Consider the following 24,842-nt stretch of genomic DNA (forward strand, 5'->3'; position numbering starts at 1 on the left):
CTGGGTGTAGAAATCCCTGCCACCAATAAATAAATAGAAAAGCAAGTCAGGTGTGGTGGCTCATGCCTGTATTCTCAGCTACTTGGGAGACTGAGGCAGGAAGATCATTTGAGCCCAGGAGTTTGAATGTAGCCAACACAGGGAGACCCCTATCTTGAAATAAATAAATTTAAAAGAAAAACAATGAAATATCCATAGCAGCTTAAACCAATAATCAGTTTTATTTTTTCTCATGTGATAGAAGTCTGGAAGTGACAAGTCCAGGGCTGGTGTAAACACTCACAGGACCCAGAGGGGAGGCCAGGGTCACTGTGGGCTTTCTGTAGCCACTTCTTTAGACCCTGACTTTCATCCGCATGGTCATAAGGTGGAGCTTCCAATACTACGTATTGGATCTCCTTGCAAGGTGAAAAGTAGGGGGTAAAGCAAAGAACAAAACACACAGGGAAGAATTCAGGTTTAGGAACGACCCCTGTTCAAGAGCTTTCTCAGAAGCCCACGTGGTGACATCTGCTGATTTGTCAATGGCCAGGGCTGTGGGACATGGATGGTACTAGTTGCAAGAAAACCTGTAAGAGGTTTTTAAAAATAGCACACCTTACTAATCTGAAAGAACCTGGATTCTCTTGGTATTGCAAGACGATAGTGAATATTGGGGAAGCCACTAGAAGTATCTGTCATTCTTGCCTGTAATCCTAGCACTTTGGAAGGTTGAGGCAGGTGGATCACCTGAAGTCAGGAGTTTGAGACCAGCCTGGCCAACATGATGAAACCCAGTCTCTACTAAAAATGCAAAAAATCAGCTGGGCATGGTGACGGGCACCTGTAATCCAAGCTACTCAGGAGGCTAAGGCAGAAGAATTGCTTGAACCCAGGAGGTGCAGGTTGCGGTGAGCCAAGATCGTGTAATTGTACTCCAGCCTGGGAAATAAAAGCAAAACTCAGTCTCAAAAAAATAAAAAAATAAAAAAAAAGTATCTGTCACTCTTGGCTAGATAGCAAGCTGCAAAAATATCACCACTTGATGGAGACATCATGCTCTGGTCACAATGCTTGTGAATCACGTACCAGGAACAAACCGGTACTGAGAAACACCCTCATGTCACACAGATCTAAATATGCCACTGGTCAAGGAGGTTGTCCAAAACGAAATTAGGATGTTATCAAGGATGATGTTATAGTAAAAATACTATATACAAACCTTTCTTGATGAGGCTTAAGAGTTTATTTAGAAGAGTGCTGTTTTCATGATTAGAGAGTAAGTGCAATCCCGTATTCACTGGAAAACCTCACTGGGAGATTTATCTCTCCCAGTGAGAATATTCACATGCACAAGTGAGGGACCATGGCTAGAATCATTTCCACATAGGAATTATCAGCACTGATTGTATTTTTAAAGTTTTGTAGAAGAAATTTCTCCTAGCATAAGTGCTCACAAGATTCATAAAAACTTAGGGGTTGCTGCAGGCAGTAACTGAGGTTTTCAACCTCAGCAACAGTGATGTTTGGGGGCATGGACTCTTTATTGTGGTGGGCTCCTATCTGCTGGAGGGGACATAGCAGCATCCCTGATGCCTTCTTACTGCAAGTCAGAAGAACCTTTCCCCAGTTCTGACCACCAACAATGTCTCTAGACATTGCCAAATGATGCCCGGATAGCAAAATCGCTGCCCAGCTGAGAACCCGTGCTGTAGACCAAGGGTTGGCCAGGTTTTTCTGGAGTGGGACAGATGACTGGAAGTATTTCAGACTTCGCTGGCCACAAATGTTCTCTATTGTGCACATTCTTCCTCTTTAAAGACGGAGCAGCTGTTGTTAGCTTGTAAGCCACACGAAGACAGCTGGCCATGGTGTGTAGACCCATTCATGACCTTCCCACATTCCTTACTTCGCTCATTTCTCTCTTCAGTGTGATTTCTGTCATGAGGGATACCAGGAGTCGAGTTTCCCCACCCACTGTGTGTAGAGATTCTCCCTAGTGTGCTTATTATTACTTATGGGCCCAGAAGGCTACAAATGGTGCTGAAGCCATTTTGGCATTAAATGCCAAGCTGGGGTTTCTTGCCTTAGTGTTTGTTAAGAGCCAAATGTACCCCGAAGGCTTCTCCATGCTACAGATGTACATTTTCACCCCCAGTGTGAGTTCTCACAAATCTCCCATGGGATGAGGACACCTCATCTTCCCAGTTTTTACAGGAATTGGATTCCTCCCAAATTATGTGGATTCTTTTGCACTCAGTAAGGTGCCAGCTCACAGAGGCTTCCTCTTACACCCATGAGGACTGTTTCCCGTCTGAGTAATCCCGTGTCTTTAAAGCAGCTGTGCTCACTGGAGCCTTTTCCACACGGACGACACAAAGAGCTTCTCCCCCCGGTGGGTTTTCACGTGGCTCCTGAGGGATGAGTGGTCGCTGAAGGCTTTCCCGCAGACGAGGCATTCGTAGGGCTTCTCCCCGGTGTGGATCCTCCTATGCACGTTGAGGTTGGAGCCGATGCTGAAAGCTTTCCCACAGTGATCGCACTCGTACGGCTTCTCCCCAGTGTGGCTTCGCATGTGTGTCTTCAGCGTGGACTGGTTCCGGAAGGCTTTGCCACACTGCCTGCACTCAACGCGCTTTTTTACAAGGTGGATGCTCATGTGCCTCCGCCGGGATAAATAATCGCCGAAGACTTTTCCGCAGGCGGCGCACTCATAGCGCCTCTCCTGTGTGTGTATCTTCCGGTGTGCTGTGAGGTTTGAGCTCGCGCTGAAGGCTTTTCCACAGAGGTCACACCCGTAGGGTTTCTCTCCGGTGTGAGAGTTCATGTGAGTCTTAAGGATAGACTGGTTTCGGAAAGTTTTCCCACACTGCCGGCATTCCACGGGTTTCTTGACGATGTGAATTCTCATGTGTTTCCTCCGGGACACAAGATCGCCAAAGGACTTCCCACATTCTTTACATTCGTAGGTCTTCTCCACCATGTGGTTCTTCTTGTGCAAATTAAAGTTCGACTTCCAGCGGAAGGCTTTGCCGCACTGCGTGCACTCGTAGGGCTTCTCCCCGGTGTGGTTCCTCACGTGCTCTTTGAGGTGGGAGGGGTGCTGGAAGGCTTTCCCACAGTCGTGACACTCGTAGGGCCTCTCTCCGGTGTGCGTTCTCTTGTGCGCGATGAGGTGGCAGCTCCGGCCATACGCCTTCCCGCACTGATCACACTTGTACGGCCTCTCACCGGTGTGAACCCTCATGTGGATTTTCAGGGCCGAGAGGGTCCGGAATGCGTTTCCACACTGGCTGCAGTCAAAGGGCTTCTCTTTGAGGTGAGTCCTTGCATGGCTCCTGAGGGCGGAAGGGTCGTTGAAGGCTTTCCCGCAGTCGCTACACTCGTAGGGCTTCTCCCCGGTGTGGATTCTCCGGTGCCGCGTGAGGGACGCGCTCGTAGTGAAGGCTTTTTGGCACTGATGACACTCGTGCATTTTTCTCCCGTCGTAAATGCTCACGTGCTGAGTGAGGTGCGGCCTGCCCTTGAACGCTACCCCGAAGTCGCGGCGGTGATAGGGCCTCTTGCCAGCGTGCCTTCCCATTGGCTGAGTAAGATGAGTGCCCATGCCGAAGACTTCGAACAAGTGAGCGTATTCAGTGGGCTTCTCTCCAAGACCGGCTCTTTCCTGTTGGTTAAGACATGTGTGCTGACTAAGGCAATTCTCCCATTCATTGCAACCCTAAGCATCATCCCCACATAACTGCTGTGAACAGATAGAAGCACATTATTATGACTAGAGGTGTCATCATCAGTAGTGCAGAAGTGCTGTCCCTGCCCCGTTTGAGCTCCATCAAAGACAACAGGTGAATGCCAGGCCACAAGGCTCCACCTGTGTTACTTTTTCAAAGCTTTTTGCATATAGCATTTCTTCACTGTTTAAAACTGATTTCAAGCCTGTAATCCCAGCACTTCGGGAGGCCATGGTGGGTGGATCACCTGAGGTCAGGAGTTCAAGACCAGCCTGGCTAACATGGTGAAACCCCATCTTTACTAAAAATTAGCTGGGCGTGGTGGTGCACACCTGTAATCCCAGCTACTTGGGAGGATGGGACAGGAGAATCACTTGAGCCTGGCAGATGGAGGTTGTTGCAGTGAGCTGAGATCGTGTCATTGCACACCAGCCTGGGGGACAAGAACAAGGGTCTTTCTCAAAAAAACACACTGAATTGAGGCTGGGCATGGTGGGTCAAGCCTGTAATCCCAGCACTTTGGGAGGCCAAGGTGGGTGGATCACTTGAGCCCAGGAGTTTGAGACCAGCCTAGGCAACATGGTGAAATCCTATCTCTACAAAAAATAGAAAAATTAGCCAAGTGTGGTGGCACATGCCAACAGTACCAGCTGCTCAGGAGGCTGAAGTGGGAGGATGGCTTGAGTCTGGGGGGCAGAGGTTGCAGTGAGCCAAGATGGTGCCACTGCACTCCAGCCTGGGCAACGAGACTCTGTCTCCCAAAAAAATAAACACCACCAAAACTGAATTGATAAGTCAGTGTAAAACATAAATATAAAAATAAAACTGCACTGAGCCCCAACACTCAATATCTGAGACACAGCTAAAAAATCTTTACCCAGAGACACTCTAGGTGAATTAGTCTGAGGTTAGGTTTAGGTTTCCTCCAACTTGGTAATACCCAGTGTCTCTGAAACACAGCTTCCTCTGAGGGAAACTGCTTGCCCTGGTGTTTGAACTGCTTTTTCTAAGCTAGGCTGCCCCAGTCTGCTTGGATGTGGCAGGAAGATCCAGAATCATCATAAGGAAATCTTACCATTGTCACACCACTGGGTGTTTCCTTCCCAAAAATATCTTCCATAAGAAGTGACCACTTGGTTTTAGATGGAGTCTCCCAACCTAAAACAAATTGGAAAGTATTAATTTGTTGGAAAAGGACAATGGTGGGATGATGGTGATAATGACAGGCAGATGTCTTGACAGATCCTAAGGCTATGTAAGGAAAAGTGGTGCAAAAGCAATTGTTAAAAAATCTGGTCGTGTGAGATACATGGCAATGCCAGGTAGAAATTTATGTCAATTCAGGCTGGGTATGGTGGCTCACACCTGTAATCCCAGCACTTTGGGAGGCTAAGGTGGGCAGATCACTTGAGCTCAGGAGTTCAAGACCAGCCTGGCCAACATGATGAAGCCATCTCTGCTAATAATGCAAAAATTAGTTGGACATGTGGTGCACACCTGTAATTCCAGCTACTTGGGAGGCCGAGGCACGAGAATCGCTGAACCCAGGAAGCAGAGGTTTCAGTGAGCCAAGATCACACCACTGCACTCTAGCCTGGGCGACGGGAGCGAGACTCTGTCTCAAAAAAAAAAAAAAAAGAAATGTAGTCAATTCAGATAGATGTTGATAATGACAGAAAGAGGATGATAGGAACATCAAGTATGAAAGAATGGGACAAAGAGCTCAGTAAAGAGAATGCGAAAGTCAAAGATGAAGGAGTGTGCGGACCAAAAGATTTGTCAGAGAATGGGTGGGCAAAAAGAGGGAAAGAGCATTTCTCGACTTCTCTGGGTGACAGTCCCTAACCACCCTCCCTACACCCCAATCACAGAATAGAGGTGGAGTCACAGCACTGCTCTTCGCCTGGGGATTGCTCACCTGCACAAGCGCCCTGGTGTGTGCCCCTCTCCTCTGTCCTTGGCTCCTCCTCCTGCTCCAAGTGTGAGATGAGGCTGGGTTTGCCGACCTGATACCCTACACTCATGGGAAAGACACAGGTTGAGGGAGGGCCATGCAGAAGACCCTTCCATTAGCCTGGGCTCAGTGTTCTCAAGGTGGACAAGTCTGACTTAGGAGCAGCAACATGATGATGCCAACATTTCTAAGGGACACAGTAAAAGTTTTTGATTGACAGAAAACAAAACTACAGGCCAGGCATGGTGGCTTGTGCCTGTGGCCAGGAGTTCAAGATCAATCTGGGCATCATAGTGAGACCCCTTCATTACCAGGAGTAAATAAAAGAAAACGAAATAGGAAATAAGATCACAAATACCCACACACTGACCCTCCAAAAGAATGGAGATTTTGTATCTCAAAAGCCCATGCCCAAGCTCAGACACATACCAGAGAACCCCCAAGGTCCTTGTGATGGATGGGCCTCAATACCCAGGAGAGGCCCCATGAACATGGGTGCCAGGGCTGCTTGTTCACAGCTGTGTTCTGAACCCCTGCATAGTTCCTGGTCACAGGACATACTCAAACAAAAACATCGAATTCATGAATAAATAAGAGAAGGAATGACGCCGGCCTTACCCAGCGAAGTGAGGTTGCTGTAGTTCTCCAGCATTACATCTTTGTACAGCTTTCTCTGAGAAGAATCCAGCAGGGGCCACTCCTTTTCAGTAAAGTCCACAGCGACATCTTGGAAAGTCACTGATTCCTGGAATGCCACACAAACTTGGGGTCAGCGAGGAACCGGCCGAACGGTGTTCACGGTAAGATGGCTGAGGCTAAAGACCTGGCATGAGACCCAGTGCAGGATTTCCAGATGGCCTGCTAGAGATCTCAGCATTTCCTCCAGGTGCCAGTCCTCAGACATCGTTTCTCCCTGATGAGGCCATCTTCTCCTGTCTGTCACTTCAAATGCCACTCTGACAAGAGACTACTCTCCCTCCATCCACTTCCAGCCTACTCTGAGAGCTTTTCGCTTTATTTCCCCCTAGTCTCTGGGGTTGAGCATGGGCCTGAGCATTTTGTAAGCATGAGGGAAACAGGTGCTACATAAATCACTTCCCCTAACTTCCCCAATACCAGGACAGTCCCAATATTTCTTGGCTCTCTCTCAGGCCCCGTTCTGGCATCCATTTGCTGAGATGAAGCTTGGAAAGAATTCCAGCATGCATGGGTGAGGGTGTTCTAGGAAGTGCCTCTCTTGATCTAGGGGCCTGGAGATCTTAGCGCACCTGGGAACCAACACTGGGTGTGTGAGGCTCCAGACTGCTGCATGCGAACAGGTCCAAATTCTGGGGACAGGAACAGTTTTTTGGAGAAAGAGGAAATTCTGACTCCTGGAGATAGGTGGAGTCCCGGGTGGACATGGCTGGAGGAGAAAAGAGGGTTCATGAGAATCAGAGCCTGCTCCTGCCTCATAATCACAAAACCTGCAAACCAGGAAACTGCTCCACACTGAATCTGAGTGTTCACATCTTCAGTCGTCTCTCTCCCTATCTCTCTTGCACACATCACTTTTCTAACAAGTCAGAACAGCCCTGTTCCACTAAAAACAGAAAGAGAGTGGCAGGCTACATACTCATAAGAAGTGACATAGACCCAACCTATGAGTGAAGAAATGCAAGTTCTGAGAGGTAGACTTGTGACCTTGCTGAAGTTGACCAAAATAATAAATGGGATAATGCAGGGTTACCCATTACCTGCACCCTCTTCATGAATCAATGACACGGACACTCCCCCCCTCCCCGATCCACCAAGACCCTCACCAAACACAGTCACTGGGGTGGCTGCTGGGGTTCTGTTCCTACCCCTTTTCCACTCAGCCATCCTCTCCCAGCAGCCCTCTGCAGTGCACATATCTTTTACCCCACCAAGTGGCAGGGGCTGCTTAACACTCACTTTCCCAGGGCACGCACTGACCCAAGAACTTACCAAGTGTTGGGGACAGAGCTGCCATCCTCAAAGAATGACAATCAGTTTGCCTGAACAGGGCACTGGGACAACCAGAAAGCTACTCTCTTGCTCTCACGGGCCTCTCCAAGCCGGCATCTGTAGCGAAGGAAAGAACACCAGGAGTAGTCCAAGGCTGTCTGCCTCTCCCGCTCACCGAAGAAAAATCCAAGTTCTGTCTTTTGGCATTTCCTCTTCTGAGCATCAAGGTCTGGCTGATCCTGGACTTTTATCTTTCTTAGGTAAAGTCTCCCAGCAATGTGGTGGGGGTACAGCCCCTGATCTGCTATAAGTGGATTCAGAATTACTCTTCCTAAGTGATTTGCCACCAAGCACAACTGTGTTCAACCCCCTCACTCATTAAACACTCTGGTACTAGACTTCTGCTCTTCCTTCACCTTCAAGGATCATTAAGGATGGCTCTATTCATGAAGATGGTCCACCCAGGCCTAACCATGAGTTCCAACCTCCAATGCCCTTTGCACCCACATTCCACACCAATATACACATCCTTGGGCCACAGCCTGGACTGCATCATCACTAGAATCAGCCTCCCCTCACAGGCAATGATTTGGAAATCTGCTCTCTGGGCAAAATCTCCGACGCAGCCTTCTTCTCACATCAGCTCTCCCACTTTAGAGATTCGCGGCCACCTGTGCTTCTGCCAACTTGCTCCCTAATGGCCCCCTCCCCTGCTCACTGAATTTGAATTAAAAAATCTTTTGAGATGAATCAGACACTAATAAATTAATAGAGAACAGCGGCAGTGAGCTATGATCATGCACTCCAGCCTGGGCAATAGAGTGAGACCCTGTCTCTAAAAACAAAAAAAGAAAAAGAAAAAAGGAAAATGAACAGTGAACCAGAGATTGTGAAAAAAGAAATGCAATGCATACACCTGAAAAAGAATTCATATTCAGATTATATAAAGAACTCCTACATAAGAGTGCAAAAGTCTTATTCAAAAAAAGAAACAAGTAGAACTCCTTCAAAACAGAAGGAAAAAAAGGACATCAACCCAACAAAAAGGGCAAAAGACTTTAAATAAATAGACATTTCACAAAATGTAAGTAACCAATAAGAATCACGTCCAGTGGTGCTCAACATCATGGTCATCAGAAATATGCAAATTAAGGCTAGAGCAGCCAAAATAAAAAAGAATACCAATACTAAATACTGCTGAGTTTGGGGCAATCTCACATATACTGATGGTGGGAGTGTGAAATAGTTCCACTACTTTCTCTACTTCTTTTTTTTTTTTTTTTTTTTTTTTGAGACGGAGTTTCACTCTTGTTACCCAGGCTGGAGTGCAATGGCGCGATCTCGGCTCACCGCAACCTCCGCCTCCTGGGTTCAGGCAATTCTCCTGCCTCAGCCTCCTGAGTAGCTGGGATTACAGGCACGCGCCACCATGCCCAGCTAATTTTTTGTATTTTTAGTAGAGACGGGGTTTCACCATGTTGACCAGGATGGTCTTGATCTCTTGACCTCGTGATCCACCCGCCTCGGCCTCCCAAAGTGCTGGGATTACAGGCTTGAGCCACCGCGCCCGGCCTAGTTCCACTACTTTCAAAAACACTTTGGCAGTTTTTAACAAGCACACCGACCATCTGACTCAACAATTCTGCTCCTAGATATTTACACGAGAGAAATTTTAAACAATTTATATCCACAAAGACTCATATAAAAATGCCTGTAGCAGTCTGATTCCTCATAGCTAAACGCTGTAAACAATCTAAACCTTTATCAAACAGAGAATGGATATACATATAAATTGTGATATGTTTACAGAATGAAATACTACTCAGCAATAAAAAGAAACTACGCAGACATGCAACATGGAGAAATCCCTACGATGCTGGCCAAAAGAAGCTGGACACATAAGAAACACTCTGCTTCCACCAATATGATGTCCATGAATAGGTGAAACTTATTTATAGAACTGGAAAAAAAAAAAAAAGGTTGCTTCAATGGAGGATCACAAGACAGGGACAGACTGAAAGAAGCAAAGGGAACGTTCTGGGGTGACAGAAATTCTGTTATTTATTTTCAGCTAATGGAAATTTTATTTATTTATTTATGTATTTATTTGAGACGGAGTTTTGGTCTTGTCGCCCAGGCTGGGGTGCAGTGATGTGATCTCAGCTCACTGCAACCTCCGACTCCTGGGTTCAAGCCTGATGCCTCAGGCTCCCAAGTAGCTGGGATTACAGGCACTCACCACCACGCCCAGCTAATTTTGTATTTTTGATAAAAAAAAAAATTTAGCCGGGTGTGGTGGTGGACACTTGCAGTTTCCAAAGCTGCTTGGGAGGCTGAGGAAAGAGGATCACTTGAACCAGGAAGTCAAGGCTGCAGTGAGCCGGGATTGTGCCTCCGCACCTCAGGCTCGGCCACAGAGTAAGATCCTGTCAGAGAAGGAAAGGAAAAGGAAGGAAAGGAGAAAGAGAAAGAAAAAGAAAAGGAGAAAGAGAAAGAGACAGGGAGAGAGAGAGAAAGAAAGAAAATCAACTTTTTAAAAAGGATCAATGAATTACACCTCCCATATAACTCTGAATCATTTAACTTTCTCCGATTCAACAGCCAAGAGAACCAGGATTATATATGCTGGACCATAAAAAAAAAAAACTTTCAATACATTTCAAAGGACAGCAAATGTATTAAATTGAAACCAGAACATTAAGGAATCTAGAAAATTTCTAAATATTTAGAAATTAAACACAAAAAAACTGTATGTAAAAGATGGAACAAGGTAAATTTAATAAATATTTTGTGCCACATGAAAAAAAAACCAATTTGTGAGATGAGGTTAAACCCATTCTCAGGAGGAAATAATGTTTAAGTGTCTACATTTAAAAGTGGACAGGTTCTCTTTCAACCATGCAAGCATACAGGGAGAAGGCAGTTGTCTCCAAGCAAGAAAGAGAGCCTCTACCAGAAGTCAAACCAGCCAGCACCTTCATCTTGGAGTTATCAGACTTCAGAATGGTGAGAAATAAATTTCTATTGTCTAAGCCTGAAAACAAACGTATAAAAAACCAAACAGGTGCAGCAAAACCCAATAAACTATGCTTATATAAAAAAAAATCAAATTACACCCAAATTAGGGTTATCCAGGATAGACCACAAGTTAGGCTATAAACAATTATTAACAAATTTTAAAGGAATGAAATCACACAAAGTATATTCTCTCCATGAATAAAACTAAAAATCAGTTCCATCAGTAGCGGGAGCAGAGAGCGGACCCCAGAGAGCCCTGAGCAGTCCCACCGCCGCCGCCGGCCTAGTTACCATCACATCCCGGGAGCAGCCGTAGCTGCCGCAGCTGGCCCCAGTCACCATCACCGCAACCATGAGCAGCGAGGTCGAGACCCAGCAGCCGCCCGCCGCCCCCACCCTCAGCGCCTCCGACACCAAGCCCGGCACTAGGGCAGCGGCGCAGGGAGCGGTGGCCCTGGCGGCCTCACATCGGGGGCGCCTGCCGGCGGGGACAAGATCATCGCAACGAACCTTTTGGGAACAGTAAAATGGTTCTCTGTAAGGAACGGATATGGTTTCACCAACAGGAATGACACCAAGGAAGATGTATTTATACACCAGACTGCCATAAAGAAGAATAACCCCAGGAAGTACCTTCGCAGTGTAGGAGATGGAGAGACTGTGGAGTTTGATGTTGTTGAAGGAGAAAAGGGTGCGGAGGCAGCAAATGTTATAGGTCCCGGTGGCGTTCCAGTTCAAGGCAGTAAATACGCAGCAGACCGTAACCATTATAGACGCTATCCACGTCGTAGGGGTCATCCACGCAATTACCAGCAAAATTACCAGAATAGTGAGAGTGGGGAAAAGAACGAGGGATCAGAGAGTGCTCCCGAAGGCCAGGCCCAACAACGCCGGCCCTACTGCAGGTGAAGGTTCCCACCTTCCTACATGCGGAGACCCTATGGGCGTCGATCACAATATTCCAACCCTCCTGTGCAGGGAGAAGTGATGGAGGGTGCTGACAACCAGGGTGCAGGAGAACAAGGTAGACCAGTGAGGCCGAATATGTATCGGGTATATAGACCACGATTCCGCAGGGGCCCTCCTCGCCAAAGACAGCCTAGAGAGGACGGCAATGAAGAAGATAAAGGAAATCAAGGAGATGAGACCCAAGGTCAGTAGCCACCTCAACGTCGGTACCGCCGCAACTTCAATTACGGACGCAGACGCCCAGAAAACCCTGAACCACAAGATGGCAAAGAGACAAAAGCAGCCGATCCACCAGCTGAGAATTCGTCCGCTCCGGAGGCTGAGCAGGGCGGGGCTGAGTAAATGCCTGCTTACCATCTCTACCATCATCCGGTTTAGTCATCCAACAAGAAGAAATAAGAAATTCCAGCAATAAGAAATGAAGAAAAGATTGGTGCTGAAGACCTTAAGGGCTTGCTTTTGCCCGTTGACCAGATAAATAGAACTATCTGCATTATCTATGCAGCATGGGGTTTTTATTATTTTTACCTAAAGATGTCTCTTTTTGGTAATAACAAACGTGTTTTTTAAAAAAGCCTGGTTTTTCTCAATACGCCTTTAAAGGTTTTTAAATTGTTTCATATCTGGTCAAGTTGAGATTTTTAAGAACTTCATTTTTAATTTGTAATAAAAGTTTACAACTTGATTTTTTCAAAAAAGTCAACAAACTGCAAGCACCTGTTAATAAAGGTCTTAAATAATTGTCTTTGTGTAAAAAAAAAAAAAAAAAAAAAAAACTAAAAATCAATAGAAGAAAAATTGGAAAACTCACAAATATATGGAAATTAAACAACATGCTCTTAACCAATGGGACAAAGAAATCACTATAGAAATTAGAGAACACTTTTAGACAAATGAAAACACATCCAAACTTATGGGAAGTGGCAAAAGTAGCTCTCGGAGGAAAACGTACAGCTGTAAATTCCTACATTAAAAGAAGAAAGCTCTCAATCAGAAATCTACCTTGACACATTAAAGAACTAAAAAAGAGCAAACTAAACCCAGGGAAAGTAAAAAATAAAGAAACATTAAAGCAGAGATAAATGAAATCGAGACTAGAAGGAGAATTAATGAAAACAAAAGCTGGTTATTTCAAAAAGATCAACAAAAGTGACAAAGTACAGCTAGAATTACTAATAAAAAGAGAAGATGCAAGTAACTAAAATCAGAAGTGGAGCTGGGACGTTACTACTGCTCTTATGGAAACTGGAAGGGCTGTAAGAGAATGCCGTGAACAGCTGTACACCAACACAGGAGATCATGGAGACTGGCAGTTCCCAACCAGTTTGGCACCTGAGACCAGTGTCATGGAAGACAATTTTTCCATGGACGGTAAGATGAGGGGGGCTGGTTTTGGGATGATTCGAGTACATTACATTTATTGTGTACCTTATTTCTATTATTACTACATTATAATATATAGTGAAATAGGACAGGTGCAGTGGCTCACGCCTGTAATCCCAGCACTTTGGGAGGCCGAGGTGGATGGATCATGAGGTTAAGAGTTTGCGACCAGCTTGACCAACATGCTGAAATCCCGTCTCTACTAAAAATACAAAAATTGGCTGGGCGTGGTGGCACGCACCTGTAATCCCAGCTACTCGGGAGGCTGAGGCAGGAGAATCGCTTGAACCCGGGAGGCAGAGGTTGCAGTGAGCTGAATGCCACTGCACTCCAACCTGGGCAACAAAGCAAGACTCTGTCTCAAAAAACATATATATAATTACTATATATAGTAATTATTTTACTATATATACATAAATTACTATATATAGTAATTATTTTACTATGGTAAAATAGTACAGTAAAATAATTATACAACTTACCATAATGTAGAATCAGTGGAAGCCCTGAGCTTGTTTTGGGAGGCAATGACAGGTCATCAGGCATTAGATTCTCATAAGGAGTGTACAACCTAGATCCCTCACATGCGCAGTGCACAATAGGGTTTGCACTCCTATGAGAATCGAATGCCGCTGCCGATCTGACAGGAGGTGGAAGTCAGGTGGTAATTTGAGTGATGGGGAGCCACTGTAAACAGAGATGAAGCTTCACTCGCCCACCCTCTGCTCGCCTCCTGCTGCGCAGCCTGGTATGTGGCCCAGGGGCTGGGGACCACTGCTCTAGATGTAACAGATTCCTTGAGACATACCCAAAGAGACTCTGGAAGAAAAAGAAAATTGAGAGACCTATAACAAGAGACTGAGTGGTCATCAAAAGTCATTAAACAATAAAAAGTTTAGGACCAAATGGCTTCATTGGTGAACCCTACCAAACATTTAGAAATAATATCAAGAAAGTGAATGAGACACAGAATGGTAGAAAGTATTTGGAAATCATGTATGTGATAGGGATGTAATGCCATTATAAACTCAACAACAAAAAGACAACCCAATATAAAAGTGGGCAGGGGACTTGAACAGAACAGACATTTCTCCAAATATATACAAATGTACTGCAAACACATGAAAAGATGATTAACAACATCAGTCATTAAGGAAATAACATCAAAACCACAATAAATTAGCTAGGGATGGTGGCCCACACCTCGGGAGGGGATTTAATTTGCTTCTTATGAACATGTCTCCTTTCTGCACTTTCCACCGCAACTCTCTTAACGGCACTGAGTTAAGAAGAACAGCGACACTGCTACTGTAACATCTGACTCAGGTCAATTATAAATATTACCACTTTTAAACATTACAAGGCTTATAACTATCTTTTTTTCTTTTTTTTTTTTTTTTTTTTTTTGAGGTGAAGTCCCTCCTTTGATGCAAGCCCATGGTTCTGCCCATTCCCCTCCAAAGAGCGTTCATCAAAACTCAGTTTTCTCATCTGGAAATTGAAGTCTCTGACACTGGACTATGTGTGGAACTCTATAGGCTCAGTAAACAAACATTCACTCTAAAATGCCATTATCATTCAAATAAAATGACCGCTGACGATTTCACAATTACTTTACAGAACTGTTCAATGATAGTGGGTTCCACTCTTTGCTCCCTGGCACCTGCCCCACCCAGCATGACGCAGAGTGAAAGGCAGCCAACTGGCTACTTAGTATCCTCACTGCAACAGCCAACAAGACCCCACACTAAGCCCTTACAGCTGTGCTGCCACCAGCCTCCCTATGTTGATGGCAGCTCCAGCCTCCCCGGGGCTCAAGCCAAAAGCCTTGCTCATCATCACCTTCGACTCACCTCTTTCTCTTCCATACTCCACGTCTGCATCGCCAGCAAACCCTGCCTTATCTTTAAAACTTAATCCAAAACTGAGTGCTTCTCACCACCTACATTGCCACTGCCTTGGCATAAGGCATTGCTTCTCTTCTAGAACATTCCAACCACTTCCTAACTGGTTTCCCGGCTGCTGTCCCTGACTTCCCTTAGCTTCTATGACAGCCATAACTTTATGGGTAAAATGTAGATCACATCACTCCTCTGCTCAAGATCCTCTGATGGTGTCCCATCTCACTCAGACCAAGGGCCCAGGTCCCTGTCACTTCACCCACGACTCCCTCTGCCACTGGTCCCCTCACCCAAGTCACTTGAGCCTTGCTGCTGTGCATCAGGCCTCACCGGCCATGCTCCCACCTCAGGGTCTCTGACTTGCTGCTCCTCTGCTTGAAATGTTTCCCCCCACATTCTCAGTGTGTTTGGCCCCCTCTCATCCTTCAGATCTTTATTCAACTTTAACTGTCCTGATCTGGCATTCACTGGCCACTCTTTTCTTTTTTTTTTTGAGACGGAGTCTCGCTCTGTTGTCCAGGCTGGAGTGCAGTGGTGCAATCTCGGCTTGCTACAACCTCCACCTCCCGGGTTCAAGTGATTCTCCTGCCTCAGCCTCCTGAGTAGCTGGGACTATAGGCGCATGCCACTGTGTCCGGCTAAGTTTTTTATTTTTACTAGGGACAGGGTGTCACCATGTTGGCCCGGCTGGTCCTATCTCCTGACGTCAGCTCATCTGCCTGCCTTAGCCACTCTTTAAAATGCAAACCCAGCTGGGCGTGGTGGCTCACGCCTGTAATCCCAGCACTTTGGGAGGCTGAGGCAGGTGGATCATGAGGTCAGAAGATTGAGACCATCCTGGCTAACACAGTGAAACCCTGTCTCTACTAAAAATACAAAAAAATTAGCAAGGCATGGTGGCGTGTGTGTAGTCCCAGCTACTTGGGAGGCTTAGGTAGGAGAATCACTTGAACACAGGAGACAGAGGTTGCAGTGGAGACTACACCACTGCACTCCAGCCTGGTGACAGAGTGAGACTCTGTCTTAAAAAAAAATGCAAACCTCTCCTTTCAATCCCAATTCCCCACTACTTTTATTTTTTTTCCCAAAGCACTAATCTCCAATTAATATTCTGTTTAAGTAAGATTAGGCTATATTTTACTGCAGAAACAGATAAGCCCAAATCTCGGTAACTCAATAAAATGGAAAGTTTATGCCTTGCTCATGTCACTTGTTAAACCCAGGCCGGTGTCGAAAGTTTTCCTGTTGTTCAGGGATGACGCTTGTCTCTGAACCAACTGATACCCTTGGCCATCTTGGTCATAGATGATGAGCAGGAAGTGGACAACTGTGCATTCTGTAATCTATATTTTGACCCTGAAGCACTCGCAGCCCATTGGCCAGAACTAGTCACATGCCCCTGCCAGCTCCAAGGATCCTGGGAAATGCAGGACAGCACAGGGAATACCGGGTAAGCATTATCTCTCTGCTCTCTCCTCCACACACACTATGTAGTAGTTTACTTGTTTTGATTTCTTGCGTGCCCAACTAGAAAACACATTATAGGTAACTAGAGGTTTTTCAAGTTCTCTGATATTTCGTTCACCGTGTCAGTGCCTTATATAAATAAGACAATAAGTAGGGAATGCAAGAATGAGTGGACGATGAGCAAACTGGTCCACATTTGCCTTCACATTGAGACAGACACCCAGGGGATGGCACCTTGGGAGGACCATAAGGAAGGGGCCTATGAAATGTAGGGGGTCTGGGATCTCCTCAGAAAGTCCTGTGAAATTAAACAGTTACCCAGGTACTAGGACACAGCCCTATGGCTTGGAGCATAGACAGTGTACCCCTATCAATTAAGGGTCTGTGAAACCTTGTTGATGTTTTGCAATGATGCAAATCAGAGCTCAGAGTGGAGCTTGTGGCCAATTTCTCACCTGAGTGATTCATCGCTTTCAGAGGTTGTCAGTGCTGGGTGATGGTGTATTAGTTAATTCTCACACTGCTATAAAGAAATACCTGAGACTGGGTAATTTATAAGAAAAGAGGTTTAATTGGCTCACAGTTGTGCAGGCTGTACAGGAAGCATAGTGGTATCTGCTCCTGGGGAGGCTCTCAGGAAGCTTCCAATCACAGCAGAAGGCAAAAAGGAAGCAGGCAAGGCACACAGTGAAGCAGGAGTGAGAGAGCAAGGGTGGAAGGTGGGGAGGTGCCACACACTTTTTAAATGACCGGATCTCAGGAGAACTCACTCACTGTCATGAGGACAGTACCAAGGCGGATGGGGCTAGGCCGTTCATGAGAAATCCACCCCCATAATCCAATCACCTCCCACCAGGCCCCACCTCCAACATTGGGAATTACATTTCCATATGAGATTTGGGCGGGGATATACATCCAAACCATATCAGAGGGTCTCAGAGAACAGGTGGCCTAGAATACAAATGCAGCAGGAAGATTTCAGCATCTAAGAGACCCAGCAGGATGTGGAGCAGGGAGTCTAGAGCAGGTGTAGGATCTATGAACTCACAGGCATTCTGCCCTGTTTTGACATGATACATGAAACAAAACCAGGATCATCGGAACGCTGTCACCATGGATAAGTTAGAATGGACAGATTAATTTTTCAGAGCTGTTGAGGCTGCTTAATTTCCTTTTAATTTTCTTAGCAGCATGGTGAAAGCAGTTCTATTTTTCTACTTCTACAAATCTTACTCTATTTTCATTGGGATCTGTTTTTCTCCTCACCAGGGCCAGGACAGGGATGAGGCAACTGAGGCAGCTAGACAACAGTGTAGTATTTAAGGAGGCATTTCCGATGTCCAACAAGCACAAACGAGGCTGGCTCAGAGCGAGTGGCTGCTCCCTGGCCCTGCACTCACAAACCTCACCATCGCCCTAGCCCTGCTCCTCAGTTTTAGATCTGCCTCCTCCACAAGTTTGTGGTCCAAAACAAATGTTGCCCAAAACTGTTCCATAAGGAGCTCTCTTGGGACCATAATTCTCCCAATATTTGATTTTAACCCCATATTCAACTTAATCACAGTGTCCCAGGATATTCAGAATTTGCAGATGTAAATATTATAGAGAGAAGAAGTCTTTTGTTACTTTTACTGACTGGTATTTCTGCCCTTGCTATTTCTACCACTGTCAATTCACGTAAACATGGGCCAGGCACAGTGGCTCATGTCTGTAATCCCAGCACTTTGGGAGGCTGAGGCGGGCAGATCATTTGCAGTCAGGAGTTCAAGAACAGCCTGGCCAACATGGTGAAACCCCGTCTCTACTAAAAATACAAAAAAATTAGCTGGGCATGGTGGTGCACCCCTGTAGTCCCAGTTACTTGGGAGGCTGAGGTGGGAGGATCAGTTGAACCCTAGAGGCAGAGGTTGCAGTAAGCCAAGATCAAGCTACTGCATTTCCAGCCTGGGTGACAGGATGAGAATTTGTCTCAAAATACACACACACACACACACACACACACACACACACACACACAATATGGAGAGAGACAGAGAAGGCAACAAAGGGTGTGAAAACATCATAGGCCATTTTCTTGGTCCGGAAAGGTGTTACACTAGTAAATCAAAAATATACCCTTCCTTTCAACAAACTAGATGAGATGTCCCGGGGGTAGAGAGCAGGGTAAGATTTCTGTTTCCAACAAGAAACTTAGGTGCCCCAAATAAACCTTCCACACACACTATTTCAAATGCAGCACAAAGTACCAACAGATGATAGCTTTCAAATTCATGAGCTGGCAAGAAATTAACATTAAGAAAATTAAAAATTTATGATTTCTAAAGGACAATTACAATTCCTAAAATAAAAGCAAAATGGAAACCAACAACAAAAGCCCTAAGTAAATAGCTTTTAGATTATACATAGCGAAAAAAAAAAAAAAATTTTTTTTTTTTTTTTCTGTCACTCTTAGGATATGCTTAAGTTACTAAAAATTTGTTTCTTAAATCTCGTCTGCTGCATAAACGTCCCCTGGAGCACTTCATGTAATTCTGACACTCAGATCATTATCTCAAATTAAGTAACTCTCTTTGGGGTGCACTGCTGAATCAGTACTTTAACAAACTCTACATGAAAGTTTTATGCAGGCTGAAGTTTAAAAGCTAGTTGTAGTAACAAATGCAAGGGAAGCACAGAAAGGAGTTGAGGAACACAGAAATACAGCTAAGAATCACGTAGGGACAGAAGATAAGGAAATGAACCATTTCTAACTGGAGTTACCGATGACAGACAGAGAAGGAGCCCAGGCAATTACTGAAAAATATAGTGGCTGTAGATTTTTCATTTTGGAAGGAAAATATAAACAGATAAAAAGAAATCTTAGGTACAATGAACCAGAGAATTACCAATGGTAAAAAGAATATCTTAACAGCAGCCAGAGGAAAAAAAGACAGGTTATCTTTTAAGCAATAGTTCTCAAACTTGAAGTTACATGAGAGTCACCTGGAGGTCTTGTTAAAACACACTGTAAGAAACAAACCAAGCCTGGGGATGGTGGCTCACACCTGTAATCCCAGCATGCTGGGAGGCCAAGGCAGGTGGACCACTTGCACACTTGAGTTTGAGACTAGCCTGGGCAACATAGTGAGACCCCATCTCAAAACAAAACAAAAAACACATTTCTAGGCCCCATCCCCAGGTTTCCAATTCAGAAGATCTGAGGTGTGGGGTCAAAGAGTATGTATTTTTAACAAGTTTCCAGGTGATACCAATGCTGCTGGTTAGACCACCCCCCAAGAACCACTACCTGGCCAACATGGTGAAACCTCTCTACTAAAAATACAAAAATTAGCTGGGTGTGGTGGTGTGTGCCTGTAATCCCAGCCACTTGGGAGGCTGAAGCAGGAGAATTGCTGGAACCCAGGAGAGGCAGAGATTGCAGTAAGCCAATAATGTCACTGCACTCCAGCCTGGGCAACAAGAGGGAGACTCTGTCTCAAAAAAAAAAAGAAAAAAAAAAAGGAAAGAAACAAACATTAGACTGACAGCTGATTCCTCATTAGCAACAGTGGAAGCCAGAAGAAAATGGAACATCTTCATAGTTTTGAAATAAAATATAAAATCCTCTAACTACCAAAAATGTCCACTGAGAAAAAGGGAAAAACAGTATCTTTGGGCTTGCAACCCACAGAAAAAAGACATCATAAAAGACATATTTCAGGGAGAAAGAAGTAATCAAAGAACCAAAGCAAAGAGTGTAAGAATCAAGTAAAGTGCTCAAAGTGGCAAATGTGTGAGTATAAGGAAATAAGAAATGACAGTATGTAATAACAATAATAATTTCTTGAGGTTTAAAAAAGAACTAAATATGTGCAACTATGATGTATCAATAAAAAAAGAACAAAAATGCATATAAGAAAACCATGTAAATCAGGAGAGTAACATATATCCAAATCTAGATTTAATGAGCAAGCATGGGTAAGAATTGTTTAGAACCACCACTGGAATAATAGAGTAAATAAATTCAAAATGTACAGAAAACAAAAAAAGGGACTGACAAAAATATGCAAAAGAAGCCAGAGAAAAGAAACAATAAAAGACAAATGTAACATTCAAATATATTAATACAGAAGATAGTAATGGAATAAATGCTTTCACTAAAATACTAATATTCACAGAATAGATTAATCCAATTACATGCTATGTACAAGAGACATCTGAAATATAAGAATGCAGTAAGAATGGAACTAAAAGAATATATAAGGCAAGTGAAAAAAAAGAAAGCTGGTTAGTATCAGAATAGATTAAGGCAAAAAGGCTCATAGAGAAAAACGAAGTATTACATAATGAAGTTATAAACCAAGAAAGAGGTGTGTGTGTATAAAACATAGCCTCAAAAAAATGAAAATATAAAAATAAAAAATAAAGGGACAGAACGCTGAGGAGAAATGGATGAAGCCACCACCAGAGCTCTCACAAATACAGTTCAAGCAGGCAATTCAATAACTACATGCAGACTGAACATGATGAAATAGCATTTCCTAACTATAAATTCCAACCACGCGAGGCCATGTTTATCTCAGAAAATGCTTGACCACAAAGCAATGCAGTTAACAAACAATGGCCAAAAGATAACAAGGAAAAAAGTCTCAGAAATGAAAATTAGAAAAAAAAATTCTAAATCTGCATGCCAAAGAAGCCATGATGTTTGATATTTAGAATTAAAATACAATGAAGTATGATACTGCAATTCTTTGGGATGTGACAGGCATTCAACATAAGAAACTGGAAAGAAACATCCCAAAAAGGAAGAAAATGATAGCAATCAGAAAGTTATAAAATAGAAAACATATATATATCATAAAATGGTTCAATCAAGCCAGAAGTTCTTTAAGAAGGAAACTGACAACATTCGGATGGAATTTATTTTTGTAAAAAGCAACATATAATTATTACAAATAAAAAAGTGGATAACATTACAAATGTAGCAAGCATTAAAAATATGAATATATTATGAACAACTTTGACTATACAATTTAAACCTCAGATGGAATAAATTCCTAAAGAAATTTTACTCATCATAACACAAAAAACCTGGATGCCCCACAACCCTTAAAAAAACAGAAACAATAGCTTTAAAACTTTCCACAAAGAAAACTCCAGACCCAAATGGTTTTTGCAGGTACCACTCCCGTTCTAAGGTACAAATGTTTCTATTCTTATGCAAAACATTCCAGAGTTTAGAAAAGAGAACACTTCTCATCCCATTTTATGAGGCTGGCATAAATCTGAAATAGAAAAGGAAAATTTCACTCAAGCATAGATCCAAAAACACCAAACAAAATATTAGCAAACTGAAGCCAAAAATAACAAATTGTAACATGTCCTTTCCAAATTAGTTACCAATATAAATTTAATGTAACAACATAAAATCAATTGGTTTAATTTGCCACACTAAAGGATAAAAAACAAAATTGTATTATTCACTCATTCATTCATTACACAGCAGTACCAAGTGCCATCATTTAAAGTACTTGAAATGTATCAATAAACAAATACAAAAGTAGAGGGTGAGAAAAAAAAAATCACTTGTTAAAAGCCCGCAGCAATTCACAAGAAAAAACTCAAACAGGAAAAGAGGGAAGCTTTCTTAGCCTAATAAAAACTATCTTAGAAAAGTCTTTGGCAAACACAAATGACAATTCCCTTTAAGATCAGGAAAAAAAACAGGTCTGCCTAGAGTGTGCCATCCAAACTCCAGTCAACGACAATGGAAGTCCCCAGCCAGTCCAGCAAAGAAAGAAAATAAACAATTTATCTTCTGTATAAAATATTTACATTTCCTTTTGAATTGTGTACATTTTCTTGTCTACGAAGAACTTCGAAAAAACTACATAAAAGTTAGACTTTTCTGAGCACCAAAAAACAAAGCTCCTAAGAACAAATATAACAAAAACAACTTAAATCCTTTTTGAAGGTACTTATAAAACTTTATTGAGCCAGACATAGTGCCTCACCCCTGTAATCCCAGCACTTTGGGAGGGCGAGGCAGGTGGATCACCTGAGGTCAGGAGATCAAGACCAGCCTGGTGAACATGTTGAAACCTGTCTCTACCAAAAATGCAAAAATTAGCTGGGCGTGGTGGTGGGCACCTGTAATCCCAGTTACCCATGAGGCTGAGGCAGGAGAATCGCCTGAACCCAGGAGACGGAGGCTGCAGTGAGCCAAGATTGTCATTGCACTCCAGTCTTGGCTACAAGAGTGAGACTGTCTCAAACAACAACAACAACAAAAACAAACAAAGCTTTATTGAAAGGCATCAAAGAAGATGTAAATAAATGATGTAAATCAATTAACTGCAACTCAACGGCATAAAAACGGCAATATTCTCAAAGCTGAAATATAGATTCACCACAGCTTGAAAACTAAAGCCACTATGTGTAACTTGGTGAACTAACTATAGAATTTAAGCCTCGACATTCCTGAAAAAGAATGGCTAGGTGTAAGTACTTCATCTACAAGATATTTAGAAATCTCTAAATTACAAAGGTGTGCTTGCGTCGATGTGGAAAAAGATTGTTTCCAAAAATACTGCAGAGCCTGAGTTCATTCACTAATAATTACCAAAATCAGGAAATTTATTTTCTGGAAAAGATGTATAAGCAGTCAAATCCAGAGCAAATATTGGTGGGAGAGGAGGATGCAGTTTAGAAAAGCCACACAGCTTCCTGAGATTTAATAATCTCTTTCTTGGCTTGGTTTGTAGATTCACTTTACGGTTGTACTTTTAACTGTGTGTATGTTTGTGTGTGTGTAATCATACTTTTGTTTTGCATGTATGTCCTATTTTCCAGTGTTAACATATTTTCACAGTAAAGGACATAGCACAAAATAACACGGTAAAATTCAAGTACGACTGGACTAACTCTCAAGTTAATTAACAAAATGTTGAACTGAGTAGTAATCTACGTATAGACTATTTACAAGAGTCCACTAAAATTAAAATAAATAGAAAAGTGCAACCAGAAGGACTTAAAAGTACAAAAGGTACTCAAGGTAAATGCTAAAAAGAACACCAGTGTGCTGACATTCACATAAGATAAAACTGGCTACAGCGCAGAAAGGTGATTACTCCTCGCTATGTCCAAATCCTGACGACCTCCAATCTCCTGAACTGCTGCCAAACTCTTGAACTCACTTTAGCCCAGCTTTTCCGCCCGCACCTACAGAGACTCAGGGCTTTTCAGGATCAGGTGACCAATGCCTCTCTCATCACTAACTGCTGTGGTCCAATTTCATCCTTCCCGTCCCCAGCGTTTCATATCGTTGATCGCGAGATCTAAAATGCACCCCTCGTCTGGCTGTCTGGCTGCCTGGCTCCTTAGTCCCCGACCCTTGTGCCCCCTTAGTCTTCTCCGCCAAATAGGCCTCCCGTGACCCTAGGAACTGAGGGGGAACAGGGTTAAGGAAAGCAGGGCTTACACGGCTGGGAGTAGGATCGGGTAGCGGAGGTGACGGAAGCTGCTGCCGAAGCGAAGAGAAGTTCATACGGGAGGTCCCGTCTGGCGTGGGGAAGCGAGAGGTCCCCAACAGGTCAAAAGAATTCGCCGCGGACCTCTCCTTGGCCCATGTGTCTCGGGGCAATCGACTCCAGAGAGTAATGGCTTCCGCTTCAAGGCCGCCTTCCAAATCTCGCGGGACTTCATTGGCTGCGTCTAATACGAAGGCAGGGACGAAGAGGATGCTGGGAAGTGTAGTTTTGAAGCTTGGATTGGCATGGCGGCCGTGACCATGTGAAATCTGACAGTCCAGCGTATTTCTTCAATTTCTGCTTGTTCGAGTGTCCCAGGACTCCGTCCTCAGCGTTCTACTCGTTTTATAATCATTTACTTTGAGTTAGCAGCGAATCTCATCTCTTTAAGTACTATCTGTGCACTCAAAACTCAAATTTTCAGCCACAACCCACAGCATTTTGTAGCCATCATAGTGGTAAAGATTGAACCAGGCAAGAATTGTCATCTACATGACATAACTAGGGGACATTTGCATGACAAGCAGAATATTTGTATTGCCTTAAATGTCTCTCTATAAACTGCTCATATGTTGGAATGGAGAAAAAGTTCATAGAAACCGTGCAGCGAAGAAATTGGACAACATCTGGACCAGGTGATCAAGAGTCAGATGGAGACCACGTGCCTCTGAATGACACCTTAGGAAGGGCGTAACATTACTATCACCTGTGTGGTGTTCATATACATATCTGCTATTTTGTATTTTTTGACCCACATCTCCCCATTTCCTTCCCCAACCCTCATGCCTGTGATAACGGTGGTCTCATTCTTTATTTCTGTGCATTTGAGCTCTCTTTCGATTAAAAAAAATTTCTCATGTAAGTGACATCATACAATATTTTTCTTTTTGTGTTTGGCTTATTTCACTTAGTATAATGTCCTCCAGGTCCACCCATATCGTGGTAAATGCCAGGATCTCCT

The 24,842-nt window shown here is 43.8% G+C and overlaps 1 protein-coding gene and 1 pseudogene across 3 annotated transcripts; one reads left to right on the forward strand and one right to left on the reverse strand.

Moving 5' to 3' along the window:
- Nucleotides 1-880: 880 nt before the first annotated feature.
- ZNF317 (zinc finger protein 317) lies at nt 881-24,041 on the reverse strand. Of its 2 annotated transcripts, none has more exons than XM_032251908.1 (7): nt 23,833-24,041; nt 7,633-7,749; nt 6,933-7,069; nt 6,283-6,409; nt 5,629-5,724; nt 4,786-4,868; nt 881-3,646 (listed from the first exon to the last, which is right to left on the reverse strand). In XM_032251908.1, exons 2-7 carry the CDS (start codon nt 7,655-7,657, stop codon nt 2,327-2,329), a joined length of 1,788 nt encoding a protein of 595 aa, XP_032107799.1. In that variant the 5' UTR covers nt 7,658-7,749; nt 23,833-24,041; the 3' UTR covers nt 881-2,326. The 2 variants fall into 2 exon arrangements, with proteins under 2 accessions (XP_032107799.1, XP_032107800.1); XM_032251909.1 differs by lacking the exon at nt 23,833-24,041 and adding an exon at nt 13,485-13,522.
- Nucleotides 10,889-12,361, forward strand: LOC116532613 (annotated as a pseudogene). The gene has a single exon (XR_004260917.1). The product of XR_004260917.1 is annotated as a Y-box-binding protein 1 pseudogene (transcript).
- Nucleotides 24,042-24,842: the final 801 nt, after the last annotated feature.

Source organism: Sapajus apella, unplaced genomic scaffold (assembly GCF_009761245.1).
Source record: "Sapajus apella isolate SASKATOON/1434 unplaced genomic scaffold, GSC_monkey_1.0 scaffold77, whole genome shotgun sequence".
In the NCBI taxonomy this organism is placed as follows: Eukaryota; Metazoa; Chordata; class Mammalia; order Primates; family Cebidae; genus Sapajus; species Sapajus apella.

Excerpts from the sequence above, each read along its gene's own strand:
- ZNF317 (XM_032251908.1), bottom strand. The coding sequence starts at position 7,657 with ATGGCAGCTCTGTCCCCAACACTTG. Across the intron at positions 7,070-7,632 it reads AGCTCTGTCCCCAACACTTG|CCATGTCCACCCGGGACTCC; the intron begins GTAAGTTCTTGG and ends TTTCTCCTCCAG. Across the intron at positions 6,410-6,932 it reads CACCCAGTGTTGGTTCCCAG|GAATCAGTGACTTTCCAAGA; the intron begins GTGCGCTAAGAT and ends GTGGCATTCCAG.